This window comes from Mobula hypostoma, chromosome 3 (genome assembly GCF_963921235.1).
Source record: "Mobula hypostoma chromosome 3, sMobHyp1.1, whole genome shotgun sequence".
Classification (NCBI taxonomy): Eukaryota; Metazoa; Chordata; class Chondrichthyes; order Myliobatiformes; family Myliobatidae; genus Mobula; species Mobula hypostoma.
This window is the reverse complement of record NC_086099.1, coordinates 169,691,211-169,713,293: the sequence shown is the minus strand read 5'-3', so window position 1 is coordinate 169,713,293 and position 22,083 is coordinate 169,691,211. Positions and strand designations below refer to the sequence as shown.

Genomic DNA, 22,083 nt, shown 5'->3' with positions numbered 1-22,083 from the left:
ATTTGAAATGTTTAACAATTCAGCTGCATTAATGCAACCTGCAACATAAACTGTTACTCTTTAAATTTACCTTCCTGGTTACACATCAAATTTGAAAATGAGTGATTAATGTTTGACTGATTTAATATTTCTAACATTCCAGTTCATAAATCTCTCAATGATTTAACACCAACATTTTGAATATATTTATTTACACATTTTAACAAATTGATTAGACACATCCAATTTCTAACAGGTGAATAAATACAAAAACCCGTGACTGTTAAATTTTTAGTCTGAAATTGCATTACATGGATTGAGCCAAAGGAGGAAGAGTTTCAGATTACCATTACTATCTGAATTATTGCATTTAAAAAATCATTAGTTTACCCATTGTTAAATGCAAAGCAATTACCCTTTCTCCTTTTGCTAAGCATTTCATTTTAATGCAACAGCATAATTTTTTTTTACATGTTGTGCTATTGGTTTATTAGTTAATTCACCTTTTAGAAGATATCAGTACTGCAAACTAACTACAAAAATTGTGCATTACAATGGAAAAAGAAAACATTCTGTAACAAAAAAATACACATTTAGGAACGCTGGAAAAATTACTGAAGGAATTTATGGTCATTACTTACAGTACATACAATTGTAGAGTGCCCTATGCTGTATTTATATCATAATTATAAAGTTTATAACTTCTATAGCAAATCTTATGATCTGCATAATTAGTTCAGTATTTTTAATGATTTTCCTACCAGAGCAGTCCGATAAATTTATGTAAATGCAGACCACGTCATGATACCTTATTTACAAAGGAAATGGATCAGAGTAATTTGAAAGTAATGATAATGAAGGAATATATATAAGAAAATGTTAGTGCAAGGGGTGGTACAGCTTTTACACAACCTGCCAAAATACAGTTCAGTTCAATTCTATTTGCAGATCAGATTGCTGAAGGAAAGTTAACACTTTCAAATTTCCAATAAATAATTTTAGATTAAGGTGTTTTAATTATATACTGTACACCCAATATAAACACGGGCATTAACCAAATGGCCTTTGCTTATTAGCAATTGGATACAGTTAACAGTATAAATTTCAATTGTTACATTAGAATCACCAATTTAAGCAGGCTTTTAAGATTTCATTAATCCATCTCTACAGATGGCAAACATTATGCTTGTACCAAGCAATGCATACATCTGCCAATTGAAAAGACTGTTGCAATTTAAAAGTTAAGAGATCAATTTGTATTAGAAATGTAACTATATTCCCTACTAAGAATTGGAATCCAGAGCAATTTGTTAACTTAGGTTTTTCCATTACAAAGCAGTAGTGAAATGGATAATGGGGTTACAGATTTGCATTAGAAACAGGTCTAGTTACTACAGCACTGGGTCTTGGTCTGTTGGGTGGGTTCATGAAGATCTACACCTCTGCTTCTTCCACTGTTTGGTCCTGTATTTTGAGGCTCATTCTTGGGCAATTTCTTTGCTGTAAGGAAAAAAACTGAAGGTTACTTTTAACTTTAGTTTAAAAAAAATCTAAATATTCTTTCTTTACTGTGCAAAGTAGATTTAAAAATACCACATTCTTCGTGATAAGAAATTGAGTTTTTATGTCTTGAAATTGAATCTCACCTTTCTCATCACAACATTATACAAAATAAATTAAAGTTGTCATGATTTCTGAACCAGTGTTAGGATTGTTTACACCAGACAGTGCCTGTGCACTATCCACAGGGCCACACTACATTTAGGTTCAGGAAGCTAAAAATCAAACAGCAGTTCCCAAACCTTTTTATGCCATGAACCCCTACCATTAACTGAGGAGTCCTTGGATGCCAGTTTGGGAAACCCTGACCTAGAAGGATGTGAGAAATAGCAAGATCAACATGGAGCATGCTAAAAGGCATCTTGCAATAAAGGAGGTGGTTATTAAAGAACATTAAAGTGGTTAAGTCCCCAGAGCCTGATGGGGTATACACTAGGTTATTAAGAGGTTTGATACAAGAGTGCTGAAGCCTTGATCAATACCTTTGTGTTCTCCAACCAACTACAAGCAAGATCCTAGAGTGAATAGCTCTCATGCTGTTCCATTATTCAAATTTTCAAATTCAAAGTATATTATCAGAGTGTACAAATTATATAACATGAGATTTGCTTGCTTAAAGGTAGCCACAAAGCAAGAAACACAAAAGAAACCGATTATAGAAAAAAAAGACCAACATCCGATGCACAAGAGAAAGAAAAAAAACAAATGATGCAAACAATTGAAATGAACATTAGTCAAGAGAAATAGGGATACTATAGATAAACTGTAGACTGGTGAGTCTTACATCACTGGCTGGGAAGCTATTGCAAGGGATTCTTAAGGATTGGATTCATGAGCATTTTGAAAACCATAGCTGAATTAGGGACAGTCAGCATGACTTTGTATGGGGCAAGTTGCTACTAAATCGACTGAGTCCATGGCCTCCTCTACTGCCATGATGAGGCCACTCTCAGGTTGAAGTAGCAACACCCTCATATTCCCTCTGGCAAGCCTCCAATCTGATGGCGTGAACATCAATTTCTCCAACTTCTGGTAATTTCTCTCCATCCCCCCTTATTCAGTTCCCCATTCTGGACCCTGCTCTTACCTCTTCTCTTCTCACCAGCTTATCACCTCCCCCATGTGTCCCCCCTTCCCTTTCTGCTGTAGTTCACTCTCCTCGCCTATCAGCTTTCTTCTCCAGCCTTTTCCATCTGTTACCTCCCAGCTTCTTACTTCATTCTCCTCCCCCACCCTAGATGGCTTCACCTATCACCTTCTAGCTTGTGCTCCTTCCCTCCCCAACGTTCTTATTCTGGGTTCTTCCTCCTTCCTTTCCAGCCCCGAAGAAGGGTCTCAGCGCGAACCATCAACTGTTTATTAATTTCCACAGATGCTGGCTAACCTGCTGAATTTCTCCAGCATTTTGTGTGTTTATCTAATCAGTCAATCATATAGCAACAACTCAATGCATAAAAGCACACAGACATGATCAAGAGGTTCAGTTGTTGTCCAGACCAAGCTTCAGAATGGGGAAGAAATGTGATTCAAGTGACTTTGACCATAGAATGAATGCTGATGCCTGACAGGTGGTTTGAGTATTTGAGAAACTGCTCATTTCCTGGGATTTTCACGCACAACAATTTCTACAGATGATAGAGAATCGTGCAAGAAACAAAAAAAAGTGAGCTGTGGGTGAAAACTGCTATTTAATGAGGTCAGAGGACAGTGGCCAGACTGGTTCAAGCCGACAGGATGGCATAACTCAAATAATCACACGTTACAACAGAGGGGGCAGAAGAGCATCTCTGAATGCACAAATACAGCAGCAAAAGGCCACAAACATACATTTAGTGACCACTTTATCAAGTACAGGAGGTACCCAAATAATTGGTCCCTGATTGTATAATAACCTGGATGAAAATATAAATGGATGGATTATTAAGTTTATAGATGATATGAAGATTACTGGTGCTGTAGATAGTGTAGAACGTTGCTAAAGAATACAGTGGGATATAGATCAGTTGCAGATATGAGCAAAGAAATAGCAGAATGAGTTTAATCCAGTCAAATGTGAGGTGTTGGGCTTTGGGAGATCAAATGAAAAGGGAAAGTACACTGCTAACGGCAAGACTCATAATGATGTTGATGAACCCTGAGATTCCTCTGCGTAAAAAATTTCCCTGAAAGTGGCTGCATAAGTTGATAGGATAGTGGAGTGGAATATAGCATGCTTGTCTCCATTAGTGAAGGCATTGCGCTCAAGAGGCAGGAAAATATTTTGCAACCCTAGTTACGCCGCATTTGGAGTACTACATTCCCATAATATGAAGGATGTGAAGGCTCTGGAAGAAATGCAGGAAAGTTGCCTGGATTAGAGGGCATGTGTTTATAAAGAGAGGTTAGACAAACTTGGGTTATTTTTGTGATGCGGCCAAAACTGGGGAGGGGGAGATCTGATAGATATTTAAAAGATTATCCTTTGTATAGACATCCAATCTTTCTCCCCAGGATCAAAATGCCTAATACTAGAAGACATGAATTTAAGCTGAGAAGGGGTAGGTTCGAAAGAGATGTGCAGGGCAAGCTTTCATTTACCTGGAAAATTCTTTACATTAATTTGCATGAAATATGCCACGACGGATGGTAGACAATAGACAATAGGTGCAGGAGTAGGCCATTCAGCCCTTCGAGCCAGCACCACCATTCACTGTGATCATGGCTGATCATCCACAATCAATACCCCGTTCCTGCCTTCTCCCTATATCCCTTGACTCTGCTATCATTAAGAGCTGTATCTAACTCTTTCTTGAAAGCATCCAGAGAATTGGCCTCCACTGCCTTCTGAGGCAGAGCATTCCACAGATCCACAACCCTCTGGGTGAAAAAGTTTTTCCTCAACTCCGTTCTAAATGGCCTACCCTTATTCTCAAATTGTGGCCTCTGGTTCTGGACTCCCCCAACATCGGGAACATGTTTCCTGCCTCTAGCTCCTATACTCAACTCCCTTTGTTATGAAGGCCAACATGCCATTAGCTTTCTTCAATGACTGCTGTACCTGCATGTTTACTTTCAGTGACTGGTGAACAAGGACACCTAGATCTTGTTGTATTTCCCCTTTTCCTAACTTGACACCATTCAAATAGTAATCTGCCTTCCTGTTCTTGCCACCAAAGTGGATAACCTCACATTTATCCACATTAAACGGCATCTGCCATGCATCTGGGCACTCACCCAACCTGTCCAAGTCATCCTGCATTATCTCAACATCTTCCACACATTTCACACTGCCACCCAGCTTTGTGTCATCTGCAAATTTGCTAATGTTACTTTTAATCCCTTCATCTAAATCATTAATGTATATTGTAAATAGCTGCGGTCCCAGCACCGAGCCTTGCGGTACCCCACTAGTCACCGCCTGCCAGTCTGAAAAGGACCTGTTAATCCCTACTCTTTGTTTCCTGTCTGCCAACCAATTTTCTATCCATGTCAGTACCCTACCCCCAATACCATGTGCTCTAATTTTGCCCACTAATCTCCTATGTGGGACCTTATCAAAGGCTTTCTGGAAGTCCAGGTACACTACACCTACTGGCTCTCCCTTGTTCATTTTCATAGTTACATCCTCAAAAAATTCCAGAAGATTAGTCAAACATGATTTCCCCTTCGTAAATCCATGCTGACTCCGACCGATCCTATTACTGCTATCCAATGTGCCACTATTTCATCCTTTATAATTGACTCCAGCATCTTCCCCACCACTGATGTCAGGCTAACTGGTCTATAATTCTGTTTTCTCTCTCTCTCCTTTCTTAAAAAGTGGGATAACATTAGCTACCCTCCAGTCCTCAGGAACTGATCCTGAATCTATAGAACATTGTAAAATAATTACCAATGCGTCCACGATTTCTAGAGCCACCTCCTTAAATACCCTGGGGTGCAGACCATCAGGCCCTGGGGAGTTATCAGCCTTCAGTCCCATCAGTCTATCCAACACCATTTTCTGCCTAATGTGAATCTCCTTCAATTCCTCCGTTACCCTAGGTCCTCCGGCTACTATTACACCTGGGAGACTGTTTGTGTCTTCCCTAGTGAAGACAGATCCAAAGTACCTATTCAACTCGTCTGCCATATCCTTGTTCCCCATAATAAATTCACCCATTTCTGTCTTCAAGGGCCCAACTTTGGTCTTAACTAATTTGTTCCTCTTCACATACCTAAAGATGCTTTTACTATCCTCCTTTATATTCTTGGCTAGCTTGCCCTCGTATCTCATTTTTTCTCCACGTATTGCCTTTTTAGTTATCCTCCATTGCTCTTTAAAAGTTTCCCAATCCTCTGGCTTCCTGCTCATCTTCGCTATGTTATACTTCTTCCCTTTTATTTTTATACTGTCCTTGACTTCCCTTGTCAGCCATGGTCGCCCCTTACTCCCCTTAGAATCTTTCTTCCTCTTTGGAATGAACTGATCCTGCATCTTCTGTATTATTCCCAGAAATACCTGCCATTGTTGTTCCACTGTCATTCCTGCTAGGGTATCTTTCCAGTCAACTTCGGCCAGCTCCTCCCTCATGGCTCCATAGTCCCCTTTGTTCAACTGCTATACTGACACTTCCGATTTTCCCTTCTCCTTCTCAAATTGTAGATTAAAACTTATCATATTATGGTCACTACCTCCTTTACCTTGAGTTCCCGTATCAAATCCGATAATTTGATAAGGGAACTAATCTGTAGTGGAGGCAAATATGATAGCAACTTTTAAGAGGCTCTTAGATTGGAATATAGTTGTGCAGAAAATGAAGGGATATGGACAATGTATAGACAGAAGGCAGTAATCAGAATCAGGTTTATAATTACTGGTATATGTTGTGAAATTTGTCATGTTGTTTTGCTGCAGAAATACAATGCAGTACATAAAAATACAATAAATTACAATTTAGTTAGATATTTAATCACTAGTTTAATTAGCTTGGCACAACATCAGGGGCTGAAGGGCCTATTACTGTAATGTACTGTTTTATATTTAAAGTCTCTTCAGACAATCTGTTGAATTGTCAATTGTAGGGACAAAGAAATCCAGGGCAGACAGACAGCTAAAACACACAATAACTGCAAGGAGAGAAGCTGACCGTAAGCCAGCTTTATAAATGAGGGACACAGATAAAGTGGACGGTCACAGTCACCACCACCAAATCCCAACACCTCCCAATCCCTAAGGAAGGGAGTTTAAACTAGAGGGCATTTGATTATGTTGAAAGGGAAAAGATTTAAAGGGGATGGTGGGTATATGGAGTACGTTGTCAAAAGCACTAGTAGAGGTGGATATAAGACATTGGATGTGTTCATGAATAGGAAGACTTAGAGGGACATGGGCCCATGCAAGCAAATTGGACTAGTTCAGAAACGCACCTTGGTCAGTATAGAACCATAGAAATTACAGCACAGAAACAGGCCCTTTGGCCCTTCTTGGCTGTGCCAAACCATTTTCTGCCTAGTCCCACTGACCTGCACACGGACCATATCCCTCCATACACCTCCCATCCATGTATCTGTCCAATTTATTCTTAAATGTTAAAAAAGAACCTGCATTTACCACCTCGTCTGGAAGCTCATTCTATACTCCCACCACTCTCTGTGTGAAAAAGCCCCCGCTAATGTTCCCTTTAAACTTTTCCCCCCTCACCCTTAACCCATGTCCTCTGGTTTTTTTCTCCCCTTGCCTCAGTGGAAAAAGCCTGCTTGCATTCACTCTATCTATACCCATCATAATTTTATATACCTCTATCAAATATCCCCTCATTCTTCTACGCTCCATGGAATAAAGTCCTAACCTATTCAACCTTTCTCTGAAACTGAGTTTCTCAAGTCCCAGCAACATCCTTGTAAACCTTCTCTGCACTCTTTCAACCTTATTTATATCCTTCCTGTAATTTGGTGACCAAAACTGAACACGATACTCCAGATTCGGCCTCACCAATGCCTTATACAACCTCATCATAACATTCCAGCTCTTATACTCAATATTTTGATTAATAAAGGCCAATGTACCAAAAGCTCTCTTTACGACCCTATCTACCTGTGACGACACTTTTAGGGAATTTTGTATCTGTATTCCCAGATCCCTCTGTTCCACTGCACTCCTCAGTGCCTTAACATTAACCCTGTATGTTCTACATTGGTTTGTCCTTTCAACATGCAATACCTCACACTTGTCAGTATTAAACTCCATCTGCCATTTTTCAGCCCATTTTTCCAGCTGGTCCAAGTCCCTCTGCAGGCTCTGAAAACCTTCCTCACTGTCTACTACACCTCCAATCTTTGTATCATCAGCAAACTTGCTGATCCAATTTACCACATTATCATCCAGATCATTGATATAGATGACAAATAACAATGGACCCAGCACTGATCCCTGTGGCACACCACTAGTCACAGGCCTCCACTCAGAGAAGCAATTCTCTATCACCACTCTCTGGCTTCTTCCATCGAGCCAATCCCTAATCCAATTTACCACCTCTCTATGTATACCTAGCGACTGAATTTTCCTAACTAACCTCCCATGCGGGACCTTGTCAAAGGCCTTACTGAAGTCCATGTAGACAATATCCACTGCCTTCCCTTCATCCACTTTCCTGGTAACCTCCTCGAAAAACTCCAACAGATTGGTCAAACATGACCTACCACGCACAAAGCCACGTTGACTCTCCCTAATAAGCCCCTGTCTATCCAAATGCTTGTAGATTCTGTCTCTTAGTACTCCCTCCAATAACTTACCTACTACTGACGTTAAACTCACCGGCCTATAATTTCCCAGATTACTTTTCGATCCTTTTTTAAACAACGGAACACCATGAGCCACTCTCCAATCCTCTGGCACTTCACCCGTAGACAGCGACATTTTAAATATTTCTGCCAGGGCCCCCGCAATTTCAACACTAGTCTCCTTCAAGGTCCGAGGGAACACTCTGTCAGGTCCCGGGGATTTATCCACTTTAATTTTCCTCAAGACAGCAAGCACCTTCTCCTTTTCAATCTGTACAGTTTCCATGGTCTCACTACTTGATTCCCTTAATTCCATAGATTTCATGCCAGCTTCCTTAATAAATACAGACGCAAAAAACCTATTTAAGATCTCCCCCATTTCCTTTGGTTCCGCACAAAGCCGACCACTCTGATCTTCAAGAGGACCAATTTTATCCCTTACAATCCTTTTGCTCTTAATATACTTGTAAAAGCTTTTTGGATTATCCTTCACTTTGACTGCCAAGGCAACCTCATGTCTTCTTTTTGCCCCCCTGATTTCTTTCTTAAGTATTTTCTTCACCTCTTATACTCCTCAAGCACCTGATTTACCCAGTTTCCTATACATTTCATACAACTCCCTCTTCTTCTTTATCAGAGTTGCAATATCCCTTGAGAACCAAGGTTCCTTATTCCTATTCAATTTGCCTTTAATCCTGACAGGAACATACAAATTCTGCACTCTCAAAATTTCCCCTTTGAAGGCTTCCCACCTACCAATCACATCTTTGCCAGAGAACAACCTGTCTCAATCCACGCTTTTTAGATCCTTTCTCATTTCTTCAAATTTGGTCTTCTTCCAGTTCAGAACCTCAACCCTAGGACCAGATCTATCCTTGTCCATGATCAAATTGAAACTAATGGTGTTATGATCACTGGAACCAAAGTGCTCCCCTACACAGATTTCCGTCACTTGCCCTAATTCGTTTCCTAACAGCTTCCCCTCTAGTTGGTCCCTCTATATACCGATTTAGAAAACTTTCCTGAACACATTTTACAAACTCTAAACCATCTAGACTTCTAACAGTATGGGAGTCCCAATCAATGTATGGAAAATTTAAAATCCCCTACCACCACAACTTTATGTTTCCTGCAGTTGCCTGCTATCTCTCTGCAGATTTGCTCTTCCAAGTCTCGTTGACTATTGGGTGGTCTGTAATACAACCCCACTAATGTGGCCATACCTTTCCTGTTTCTCAGCTCCACCCATAATGACTCAGTAGACAAGCCCTCTAATCTGTCCTGCCTGAGCACTGCTGTAATATTTTCCCTAACAAGCAATGCTACTCCCCCACCTTTCATTCCTCTGCCTTGATCACATCTGAAACATCGGAACCCTGGAATATTAAGCTGCCAGTCCTGCCCCTCCTGTAGCCAAGTTTCACTAATTGCTACAACATCATAATTCCACATGTCAATCCACGCCCTCAACTCATCCGCCTTCCCCGCAATACTCCTAGCATTGAAATATATACACCTCAGAAGATTTTTACCACCACTCACAACCTTTCTATCAGCGGATTTGCTTGAACTTTCAACATCATTTATTTTCACCCCAGCCACACTGTCAGCTCTGGCACTCTGGTTCCCATCCCCCTGCAAATCTAGTTTAAAGCCTCCCCAATAGCACTAACAAACCTCCCTGAAAGGATATTGGTCCCCCTGTGGTTCAAGTGTAACCCATCTCTCTTGTACAGGTCCCACCTGCCCCAGAAGAGGTCTGAAACCCTGCCCCCTACACCAGTTCCTCAGCCACTTGTTCCTCCTCCAGAGCCTCCATCTATTCCTACCCTCACTGGCACCTAGCACAGGTAGCAATCCTGAGATTACCACCCTTGAGGTCCTGCTTTTCAACTTCCTACCAAGCTCTCTATACTCACTGTCCAGGACCTCTTCACTCTTCCTTGCTATGTCATTGGTACCGATGTGCACCACGACATCTGGCTGGTCACCCTCCCACTTCAGAATGCCATGCAATCTATCAGAGACATCCTTGACTCTAGCACCTGGGAGGCAACAAACCATCCTGGATTCTCTGTCACGACCACAGAACCTTCTATCTGCACCTCTAACTATCGAGTCCCCTATCACTACCGCTCTCCTCTTTCTCCCCGCTCCCTTCTGCACTGTAGAGCCAGACTCAGTGCCAGAGATCTGGCTACTGCAGCTAGTCCCAGGTAAGTCATCCCCCCAACAGTATCCAATGCGGTATACTTGTTGTTGAGGGGAATGGCCACAGGGGAACCCTGCTCTGCCTGCCCTTTCCTCTTCCCTCGCCTGACAGTGACCCAATTTCCTGTCCTCTGTATGATTAAGTTGGGGGCAGGGGTCCTGTCTCCATGCTAGAAAACTGATTCTAAACTTCAATTATAAAAGAACCTCAGCAACAGAACACTTAAGAGTTACAGTAAACTTTCACAGTAAATGGATTAGGAATCAAGAATCATTTACTGAGGTCCTATAAATCAGTCTAGTTGAATCAGACAAGCAACACGTGAAGGATTACTGTCAAATGAATTTTAACCCCATTCTCTCCATTTTCAATTACATATTGGGAATTATTAATACCTGTTTAGAGTTATTTGCTTAGTTTTAGGGACACAAGCTACTTCTGAAGAAGTCTCTCAAAGAATTCCCTTTTTCCCATGTGGTGAATACACACTTCCTCATTCTTTTTGGAGTTGCTCAGTCAACTTATGACCCTTTAGCATCCCTCTTGCTCTTCTTATAGCCCTGGCAGTAAGCTAAGTTCTGAAGCATGCAGCGCAACACCATGGAGTTGGATTTGAAGCGTTGTAAGCCAAGTTGTGTCTCAAATCTAAGGAAAGATGTGCTTGACCTGAAGAGAGTCCAGAGGAGGCTCTGAAGAATGATCTCAGGAATGAAAGGCTGAGCATACAAGGAGCATTCAATGTCTCTGGACCTGTATTCGATGGAGTTCAGAAGGATGAGGGAGATCTCAATGGAACCTATTGGATACAGAAAGGCCTGGATGTGGTGAGAATGTTTCCATTTGTAGGAGTCTCGGATCAGAGGACAGCCTCAGAATGAAGGGATGTCCCTCTAAAACTGAAATGAATAGGAATTTCTTCAGCTAGAGAGTGGTGAATTTTTGGAATATGTTGCCACAGAGGGCTGTGGAGGCCAAGTCATTGGACATACTTGCTAGGTTCTTGACTGGTAAAAGGCTATGGACACAAGGTGGGAGAATAAAGTTGAAGCAATTGATTAAGTGAGGGAGCAGACATGATAGACTGAATGGCCTAATTCTGCTCATACATCTCATTGACTGCAAGTGGTTGGTATAAACTAGCTTGTTAGATGCAAGTCATGGAATCTCATTTTTAGAAGAAAATGAGTGCTTCCCACAGAATTCTGCAACTTCTGTGGTTCTTACTGTATCAGGAGTGGTAGCCAAGGGAAGTACAGGATCATTCTCATCACTCAAGATCCATCCTTCTGGAAAATAGACAGCACTATCTCCAAGGATATTGTAATTTCTGCTTCCTGGACACATGGAATTTACCATGATTACATTCTTCTGATGATAAGTAGACAAACATTGAAATAAAATTCTTTACTATTAAAAGCTAAAATAGTTGATGGGATTCTTGAGGGCACATAAATACATCCAATGGCTACTTGCTTTTGTGGAAAACCAGTGTACTTGTTCACTGACATCAAAATCAAAGCAGAAGTACTGCCTTCTCTCCAAATACAGTACCTGGATGACTTCTTTGATGCAGCTAAACAGCAAACTAGAAAGTAGCAGAAATCTGCCGCAGTCATTTGGAAAAATCATGTGGTGAGAAAGTAGAGTCAATGTGATCTTGAACTTAATGAGCAAGTGCACTCCTAGCAATATAGTGGCTGAAAAATTTTCTACAGCATTCAGACGTTTCTTCTATTATTCATCTGGGTTCCAGATAGTCTGCAGTGACATTACATCCTATGACAACAGACCATCACTGTTGGACTTGCTGTCTTCTACCAGATGTTGCCAATGAAACTTTAATGACCACATGACTATAACATCACCAGTAGTGTAATATTAGACTATTTATTGAAAGGGAAGTCCTGTAACTAAATACTCTGAAGTATTCCCTGGCAAGTTTCAGGGTATGTGGATTTGGAAAGTGTTTCAGCAATTTAAGGCATCCAGTTAGGTTTCCTTTTGGCATTTCATTATCCCCATAAATAACCTAAAAAGCAATAAAGTAACAAGATGTATTCCTTCCACTATGACTAATCCACAAAGGAAATGAATTAAATGCTAAGCATGCTCCTGTAATGGTACCTAGCAAATGGGGTGCTTTTATTACTTAAGATCCAGGTGCCTTTCCTGGGCCACAGAAATTTTCCATAGTTCCTTTGCTGCTACTAGGCTGTAGCAATTTGCACTTCTCTGAAACCAAATGGTACTATTATTCATGGTGTTACTATCTATTTTTCACCATCGTTCCTGCCATCTACTCTCACATAAAATCCATTTCCTGTTTCCTCTACCCCCTCCTTTTCCCAAGCTGTGTGCTTGCTTGTTGAATGCAGTAAATGAAAGGTCAGTGATGTAAATCAGTAACTCAGGAGACTTCATCCACAGAGACATAATCTGACCTCAAGAATCTATCCTTGATTTTAAAGTCTTATTTCACATATCTAATGTGTTCCCATTTGGTTTAATTGCCATGTGGCAATATTTTACACACTGGATTTAAACAATACTATCCAAAAACACTTATAGGCAACTTTTAATGCAACAACTGAAAATTAAATTTACATTAGAAATTATATTTCACCAAGAATGCAAATTAAAGAACAAACAATCTGCAGCAGGAACTCAGTAGGGTGAAGACACATTTGAGAGGAATGGAATTGTTGACATTTGGGTAAAAAAAATTCTACATTGGAATCTGAAACATCAACATTTTCTTCCCTTCATAATTCCTTTTCCCTCACATGCTGCTTGACCACTGAGCTCCTTCAGCTAATTTGTCGCTCTACATTCCAGAATCAAATTACCAGGATCAAATTTACCTATTGCCAAAAATATTTCATTCACATTCATTGAAGTCTTTGCAGATGTCTCCATGAATAATAAGCTGTTGTCGTCTGCATAGGACTGTGCTTCCTACAAGAAAAAATAGAAAACAGTTTTCATGTATGCATCACAATTTTATCCTTTCGTTCGTAAAAAATGTTTTGTCGGCTTCGCATGAATCACTTGAGAATATCAATTCTTGTAAAGTTCTACAACATATAGTATATAGAAATCATTTTGATTGATTCTATCAGTTTTTCCAGACATGGCATTCTATTTCTTTTTCTTTATATTTTTAATCTTCACTAGGAGGCAATTTGAGATACAATGCATCAAGAGCAAGCAATTCACCAACACACTTGAATCATGATTCCTTAAGTGTATTCTCGGATAATGAATAACATTAGATTAATTGACCAGATGTTCCAGATAACTTCAACTCTAGAGCCTAAACAAAGAACACTGTCCAAATATATGCCATTCACAAAACAAAAAAAATGTAAATTCAACCTAGGCAATTATTACTCTACTTGTCTACTAATGTGGTATCATGCAGTAGCATGAACTCCTAACAACCTAGATGGGCATTAATGCACAAGCCTTGTCAGGGTCAATCCAGGCACAACTGAAGCCTTGACAACAAATGAACACCGAATTCCATTATCAGAGAAACAAGCTTGAATTTGACATTAGGACTGAAGAATCCAAAGAAATCTAAATCAAATGTAATACTAGAGACTGAAGTCAAAGATTATGACTACAAGCAGTGGCCAAAGATGCCAGCACCAGGTATTGAGAAGCGTCCAAGCGTTAAATGGTCATCTTTCCATTACAGGCTCAGAGAGATTATTCAGTGGCAGCTACAATGCTGTGTTCACTTCCAGTCCCAATTTCTCCAGTAGTTAAATAGTTCATTTTGGCATGCACACAGCAGTAGGTTAATAACCTTTCAGAAGATCAACAAATGATTATAGCACAGAGTCAAGGGGAAAACATTTGACTCACCATGTCTATGCTGTCTTGCTAGTGGAGTAACATACAAGTTCCAATTCTTTTGTTATGAACTTGCAAATTATTTCATACTTATCCAATTACTTCTCGAAGATCACAATGGAACCTACCTCTACTATGCAGTAAGTGCATTCCAGGTTCCAACCAGAAGTCTTTTGAGAGGCTCGTCATGAGGCACATCAAGATCCTGCTGCCCCCCTCACTGGACCCCCCGCAGTTCACGTATTATCGCAACCGCTCAACAGACGATGCCATCACCACCACCCTCCACCTGGCCCTCACCCACTTGGACAAAAAAGACACGTACGTTCGAATGCTGTTCATAGATTTCAGTTCAGCATTCAACACAATCATTCCTCAGCACTTGACTGGAAAGCTGAAACTGCTGGGCCTGAACACCTCCCTCTGCAACTGGATTCTAGACTTCCTGACTGGGAGACCTCAGTCAGTCCGGATCGGGAGCAGCATCTCCAACACCATCACAGTGAGCATGGCCCCCGCCCCCGCCCCCCCCACCCCCCAGGGCTGTGTGCTCAGTCCACTGCTGTTCACTCTGCTGACACATGACTGTGCAGCAACACACAGCTCGAACCACATCATCAAGTTTGCAGATGACACGACCGTGGTGGGTCTCATCAGCAAGAATGATGAGTCAGCATACAGAGAGGAGGTGCAGTGGCTAACGGATTGGTGCAGAGCCAATAACCTATCTCTGAATGTGAACAAGACAAAAAAAGATGGTTGTTGACTTCAGGAGAGCACGGAGTGACCACTCTCCGCTGAACATCTACAGCTTCCCCACAGAGTTCATTAAGAACACCAAATTTCTTGGTGTTCACCTGGTGGAGAATCTCACCTGGTTCCTCAACACCAGCTCCATAGCCAAGAAAGTCCAGTGACTTTCTGCGAAGGCTGAAAAAAGTCCATTTTCCACCCCCCATCCTCACCACATTCTACAGAGGAAGTATCGAGAGTATCCTGAGCGGCTACATTATTGACTGGTTCGGAAATTGCACCGTCTCGGATCGCAAGACCCTGCAGTGAATAAGTGAGCTCAGCTGAAGGGATGATCGGGGTGTCTCTTCCCGCCATGACAGACATTTACACTACACGCTGCATCCGCATTGTGAAGGACCCCATGCACCCCTCATACAAACTCTTCTCCCTCCTGCCATCTGGCAAAAGGTACTGAAGCATTCGGGCTCTCACGACCAGACTGTGCAACAGTTTCTTCCCCGAAGCTATTAGACTGCTCAATTCCCAGAGTCTAGTCTGACACCAACCTACACACACACATACACACACTCAACTGAACACCACTCCACTCCCTTTGCAATTTTTGCTCATTTCTTTCTTAATTCTTGCTCATTTCTTTCTTAATTCTTGCTAAAACATTGTTTACATTTACATCATTTATTATATTGTAATTTGTCCTTTACTGTGCCTATTGTCTTGTTTATTAATTATTGTACTGTTTTGCACTGTTTTGTGCACTTTATGTAGTCCCGTGTCGGCCTCAAGTCTAATGTAGTTTTGTGTTGTTTCACGTAGTCTAGCGTAGTTTTGTATTGTTTCTTGTAGCACCATGGTCCTGGAGGATCGTTAGTTTCATTTTTACTGTGTCCTGTACCAGCAGTTATGGTTGAAATGACAATAAAAGCGACTTGAACCAAATGTTGTAGGTTGTCCATGCCATTCTTTCTTTTCTTTATCTTACGCATGTGACTTCTAGCCCTTGACCCCTCTACCAATATGAACACTCTTTATATCCTTTCTGTTTAAATTACATTTTAATACTTTCACCAAATTTCCTCATCATTCTTTTTCTACAAAGTATACAGTGCCTTGCAAAAGTATTCAGTTCCCAATCCTTTGTTCACATAAATAAGTATTACAACTAGGGATTCTGATCAACTTAACTGAGAATTTGTATTTGTGAATCACATGCTCCTTTTTCACAGTAGAGCCTCAAGGCTACAGAAGACAGATAATGGGTGACCGTCAGGAGAGGGAAGGGAGAATGTCAGATAGTGGAGAGCAGCCCTATAGCTGTCCTCCTCAACAATAAGTACTCCATTTTGAGTAGTTGGGGTGGGGAGGGGGGAAGATGACCTACCTGTGGGAAGCAACAGCAGCCGTGCCTCTGGCATTGAGTCTCCTCCTGTGGCTCAGAAGGGTAGGGAACTAAAGAAAATGGCAGCAGCAATAGGGGACTCGAAAGTTAGGGGGACAGAAAGGTGATTCTGTGGACGTGAAAAAGAAACACAGGTGGTAGCTTGCCTCCCAGGTCCACAATGTTTCTGAAAACATCCACAATATCCCGAAAAGGGAGGGTAAGCAGCTAAAAGTTGAGCTACATATTGGTACCAATGACATAGGTAGAAAAAGGGAGGCGGTCCTGAAACAGAATATAGGGAGTTAGGAAGGAAGCTGAGAAGCAGGACCTCAAGAGTAGTAGTCTCTGGATTGCTACCTCGACCATGCGACAGTGAGGATAGGAATAGAATGAGGTGGCAGATAAATGCATGGCTGAAGAATTGGAACGGGGGCAGGGATTCAGATTTCTGGATAATTGGGATCTCTTCTGGGGCAGGTGGGACCTGTACAAAAGTGACAGATTGTACTTGAATCCGAGTGGGACCAATATTCTTCCCGGCAGGTTTACTAGAGCTGGGAGTGGTTTTAACTAATATGGCGGGGAATGGGAACCATTATAATAGAGCTGAGGATGAGCCAGCAGGTTTACAAGTCGATGATGGGTGTAACACAAATGTAAGGAAGGACAAGCCAATGATCGGGTACAAATGCAGACAGAGCAGAGTTAAATTATACCACAGAGGCCAAATTCAAAAAGGCAGGACTAATGAAGAATACAGAATAGCCTAACCTCAGTGGTTGGGAAAGTGTTGGAGTCAATTATTAAGGATGAGGTTTTGGGGAACTTGGAGACTAATAATAAAATAAGTCAAAATCAGCATGGTTTCTGTAAAGGGAAATCTTGCCTGACGAATTTGTTAAGTGTTTTTTGAAGAGGTAACAAGCAGGGTGGACAAAGGAGAGGCAGTGGATGTCACTTACTTGCATTTTCAGAAGGTACTTGATAAGGTGCCACACAAGAGGCTGCTTTAACAAGATAAAATCCTATGGCGTTACAGGAAAGATACTGCCATGGATAGAGGAATAACTGTCAGGCAGGAGGCAGCGAGTGGGAAGAAAGGAGCCTTTTCTGCTTGGCTGTCAGTGGTGTTCCTCAAGGGTCAGTATTGCGACTGCTACTTTTCACATTGTTTGTCAATGATTTAGATAATGGATTTGATGGTGTTGTGTGGATGGGTAAGTCGTGCTGAGAAAGCAATGTGATTGCAGCAGGACAAATTGGAAGAATGAGCAAAAAAAGTGGCAGATGGAATACAGTATTGGGCAATATATGATAATGCATTTTGGTAAAAGGAACAATAGTGCAGTCTGTTATCTAAATGGGGAGAAGGTTCAAACATCAGAGGTGCAGAGAGACTTAGGAGTCCTTGTGCAAGACTCCCAGAAGGTTAATTTACAGGTTGAGTCTTTGGTGAAGAAGGCAAATGCAATGTTGGCATTTTTTTCCAAGGGAAATAGAATATAAAAGCAAGGAGATAATGCTGAGGCTTTATAAGGCACCAGTCGGACCACACTTAGAGTAGTGTCAATAGTTTTTGCCCCACATCTTAGAAAGAATATGTTGTCATTGAAGAGAGTCCTGAGGTTCACAAGGATGATTCTGGGAGTGAAAGGGTTAAACATGTGAGGAGCATTTGGCAGCATTGGGTCTGTACTCACTGTAATTTAGAAGAATGCGGGGAGACCTCATTAAAGCTTAGCAAATGTTGAAAGGACTAGATCGGGTGGACTTGGAGAGGATGTTTCCTCTGGTAGGGCTATCCAGAACTAGAAGGCACATGCTCAAAATTGATGGGGGACATTTTAGAACAGAGGCAAGGAGGAATTTTTTTTAGCTGGAGAGTAGTGAATCTGTGGAATGCTCTGCCACAGACTGCAGTGGAGGCCAAGCCTGAGGGTGTATTTAAGGTGGAAGTTGATAGTTTCCTGATCAGTCAGGGCATCAAAGGATATGGCGAGAAGACAGGTGTAAGGGGTTGAGTGGAATCTGGGATCATTCAGACCTGATAGGCTGAATAGTCTAATTCCGCTCCTATTTCTTATGGTCTTAAAACAAAACAGGGAAAATTATAAAGCATGAAAAGCTAAAAATGCAAAAACTGAAATGTCAGCAATTCAGAAGTATTCCTTCCCTTTTGCTCAGTACTTAGTCGAACCACGTCTCACAGCTATTACAGCCAGTAGTCTCTTTGGACAAATCTTCATCAATTTTGCCATTCCTCCTTGCAAAGTTGCTCAACCTGTGCCAGATGGGTTGGGGAGTGGCAGTGGACAGCAGTCCTGAGGTCCTGCTGGAGATGTTCAATCGGGTTAAGGTCAGCACTCTGACCGGGCCACTTCTTCATTTGAAGGCACTCACTCCATGGTTGCTCTGGCAGTGTGCTTTGGATCACTGCCCAGCTGAAAGACAAATTTCCTCTACAGTTTAAGCTTCCTGGCAGACACTAGCAGGTTTTTAATTCAGGATCTCTCCGCATTTAGCAGCAATCATCTTCCCATCAATCCTGACCAGATTTCCAGTCCCATAGCATGACGTCACCTCCACCATACTTTACAATAGGGATGGTGTTACCTGGCTGATGCAGAGTTTTAGATTAATGCCACATGTACTGCTTTAGTGTTGAGGACAAGTTCCATTTTAGTCTCATCTGACCACAAGATCATCTTTCCACATCTTTAAAGTATCTTCTAAGCAAAGCTTTGCACAGCCTTTTTAGGCAAGGATATGCTTTTTTTTAAGCCAGGGCTTCTTTCTAGCCATTGTTCCATAAATACACTTTTTGTGCAAGGCCTTAGAGATTGTGGAGCCATGAACTTCAACTCCAGTTGCAGCCACCGACTTCTACCACCTACTCAGTGGCAGCTGGCATCATAGTAGCCTCTCTTACAAGTGCCATTCTTCTCCAGCTACTAAGTTTAGGCAGCCAGCCTGACATGGGCAATGTGGCTGTAGTATCACCCGCCCCCCAACTTTTTTTCATGGTGAACTGCACTGAGCTCCAAAGTATGCTGAATGCCTTTGAGATGGTCTTATACCCTTCCCAGATTTGTGCTTCTCTATACAATTTCCCTGACTTGCCTTGAATGCTCTTGTCTTCATTTTGGTTTGGTCTGTTGAAAATCTATCATATTACTTGACCTTACAGAGAGATGGGGTTATTTATTCTTATGAATCCATTGAAAATAGATTATCCTCCAATTTTCTACATCAACAAATTGGGTGAACACAAAATAATCTGCAGATGCTGGGGTCAAAGCAACATTCACAACACGCTGGAGGAAGGGTTAACGAAGGATTCCGGCCCGAAATGTCGATCCATCTTTTCCACTGATGCTGCCCGACTTGCTGAGTTCCTCCAGCGTGTTGTGAACAAATTGGGTGAGTTGGTGAGGTAATATACAGTATTGCACTTGAGGAAGGTTAGCGTAGCAATTACAAAGGGGATAAATACTTTTTCAGCCTCCGAATTTAGTAAATTGTTGACAGGTTTTGGAATTTTTAGCAACACACATAAAAGTTGCTGCTGAACGCAGCAGGCCAGGCAGCATCTCTAGGAAGAGGTGCAGTCGACGTTTCAGGCCGAGACCTGAAGGGTCGACTGCACCTCTTCCTAGAGATGCTGCCTGGCCTGCTGCGTTCACCAGCAACTTTTATGTGTGTTGCTTGAATTTCCAGCATCTGCAGAATTCCTGTTGTTTGGAATTTTTATTTTGATTTGGCACAATGCACAATGTTTTGTAAGCTAGATCAAAAACACCTACTTCAAAATATTTGAAAATTTAGGAAATAAGACATTAAAATGTGAACACCACATAACAAAAATGATGGAGGAACTCAGCAGGCCAGGCGGTGTCTATGGAAAAGAGTACAGTCAAAGTTTTGGACAGAAACCCTTTGGCAGGACATTAAAATGTGAAAATACATTTTCACAGTACTGTAGCCCATGCTGCTCAAACCTATCATTGTAATAGAATCCCTGTTATCAACAAAGGTCAGTGCCAGGCCCATCATCGTTTACCATTTATACTAATGATTTGGATAAGAGTATAAAGGCATGGTTACTAAGTTTACAGATGAAACTGAAATAGGCTGACAGTGAAGGCTATCAAAAGTTACTGGGGGCTCTTGATCAGCTGAGTAAGTTGACCAAGCATATTCAGGCAAGTGCAAAGTGTTGCAGTTTGGAAATTCAAATTAAGACAAGACTTCCAGAGTGAATGACAAGGCCTGGGGAAAATTGTAGAACAGAGGAACCTTGGAATTTGATTACATAGTTCACTGAAAGTGCAGTCACAGGTAGATAGGACGGTGAAGGTGGCTTTTGGCACATTAGCCTCATTAGTCAAGGGATTGAATATAAAATTTGGTTGTCATAGTGCAGTTGCACAAGATGTTGATGAGGCTGCACTTGAAGTACAGTGGATTCCAATTAATTGGGACACATCAGGACCAGTACCTTTTGGTCCTACTAAGCACCTACGCAATTAGCCAAAGTTTCATGGAAATCATTAAAAAGGTATAAAAAGACAAACTGAGTAAGAGATTATGTATTTAAATGAAATACAGAATAAATTAGAACGCTGCCAGTGCTATTACAGTCCTATAAACTGTGTATTAGTGCCTAATAGATATCAATGGAGGAATTCATCCAATGTACACTGCCATTTATGGGGTGTCCAGGAAGAGATAGTCCCTCTGGTGGAAGGGCTTGTCATGTCATTTCTGGGGCACTTCACTCACCTTTGGTCCCCACCGGACACTCAGCTCTCAACCTGTGGCTCCAAGTAGCTGTTTGTATGCAACTGTGGTCACACCCCAGTATACTGCTTCGACAGGCAGGCTAAACCAAGTGAGGGTAACTGGCAAGCCTCATATCCTGGTGAAATAGGGGCATGCCCATCCTAGCATGTGAAGTCAGCTGTGGCAAATTGGGTGGATCAACAGAGAGATCCAATGGCCAAGGTAGTTCTGCAATTCTTCGTGGAGAGCAAAGGGCAGATAAGGTACTGAAAAAGTCATGGTTATCCATTGCAACCAAGGAAGACGCAAGTTTGTGATGACTACTCGTACCACTGGACCCAGACTTCCAAGGTTGAGAAAGTGGAACTCTCCCAATGCAATGGCTTTTCCACTTTAAAACCTTTTGCACATTTCACTGCATTTTTGGATTCGACTGACAACCAACACTCTGCCGTGTTCTTTTGATTGACTGTAAAGGAACAAAATTAGCGCAGACACTGAGATAATGGACTGCCTTCATACAATGCTTTCAATGATTACATCCTCCAAATCTTTACTTCCATTGTAACATACAAAATGATTGTCAATACCTTCAAATTCTTCATAGTTCCTAACTTAAGGTAGTGAAATAGTTTCATTTTCACTCCCAGCTTGGCATCTCCAAGTTTGAATGTTTGAAACTGCAGTGAGCAGAACAATTCTAAATTGTTTTACAGCTTATTTCGCGTCAAAGATCAGTAACAAAAATTACTGCTTTCTGTGCAGAAACAAATGACACTATTTAAAAACTGTTCACTCTAAGCACAGTGAAGTGTCT

At 41.4% G+C, this 22,083-nt stretch overlaps 1 protein-coding gene across 2 annotated transcripts in view; it reads right to left on the bottom strand.

Annotated features, from left to right (window-relative positions):
• Positions 1-204: 204 nt before the first annotated feature.
• The window catches only part of rab5aa (RAB5A, member RAS oncogene family, a), a 65,414-nt gene continuing 43,535 nt past the window's right edge, over positions 205-22,083 (bottom strand). Inside the window, exons 5-6 of one of the 2 annotated variants that reach the window (XM_063044076.1) lie at positions 13,354-13,447; positions 205-1,479 (exon numbers count right to left, since the gene is read on the bottom strand). In XM_063044076.1, the coding sequence (XP_062900146.1) occupies positions 1,364-1,479; positions 13,354-13,447 (210 nt within the window). In that variant the 3' untranslated portion in view covers positions 205-1,363. The remainder of the gene's footprint in view (positions 1,480-13,353; positions 13,448-22,083) is intronic. The other variant, XM_063044075.1, reaches the window with a different exon arrangement.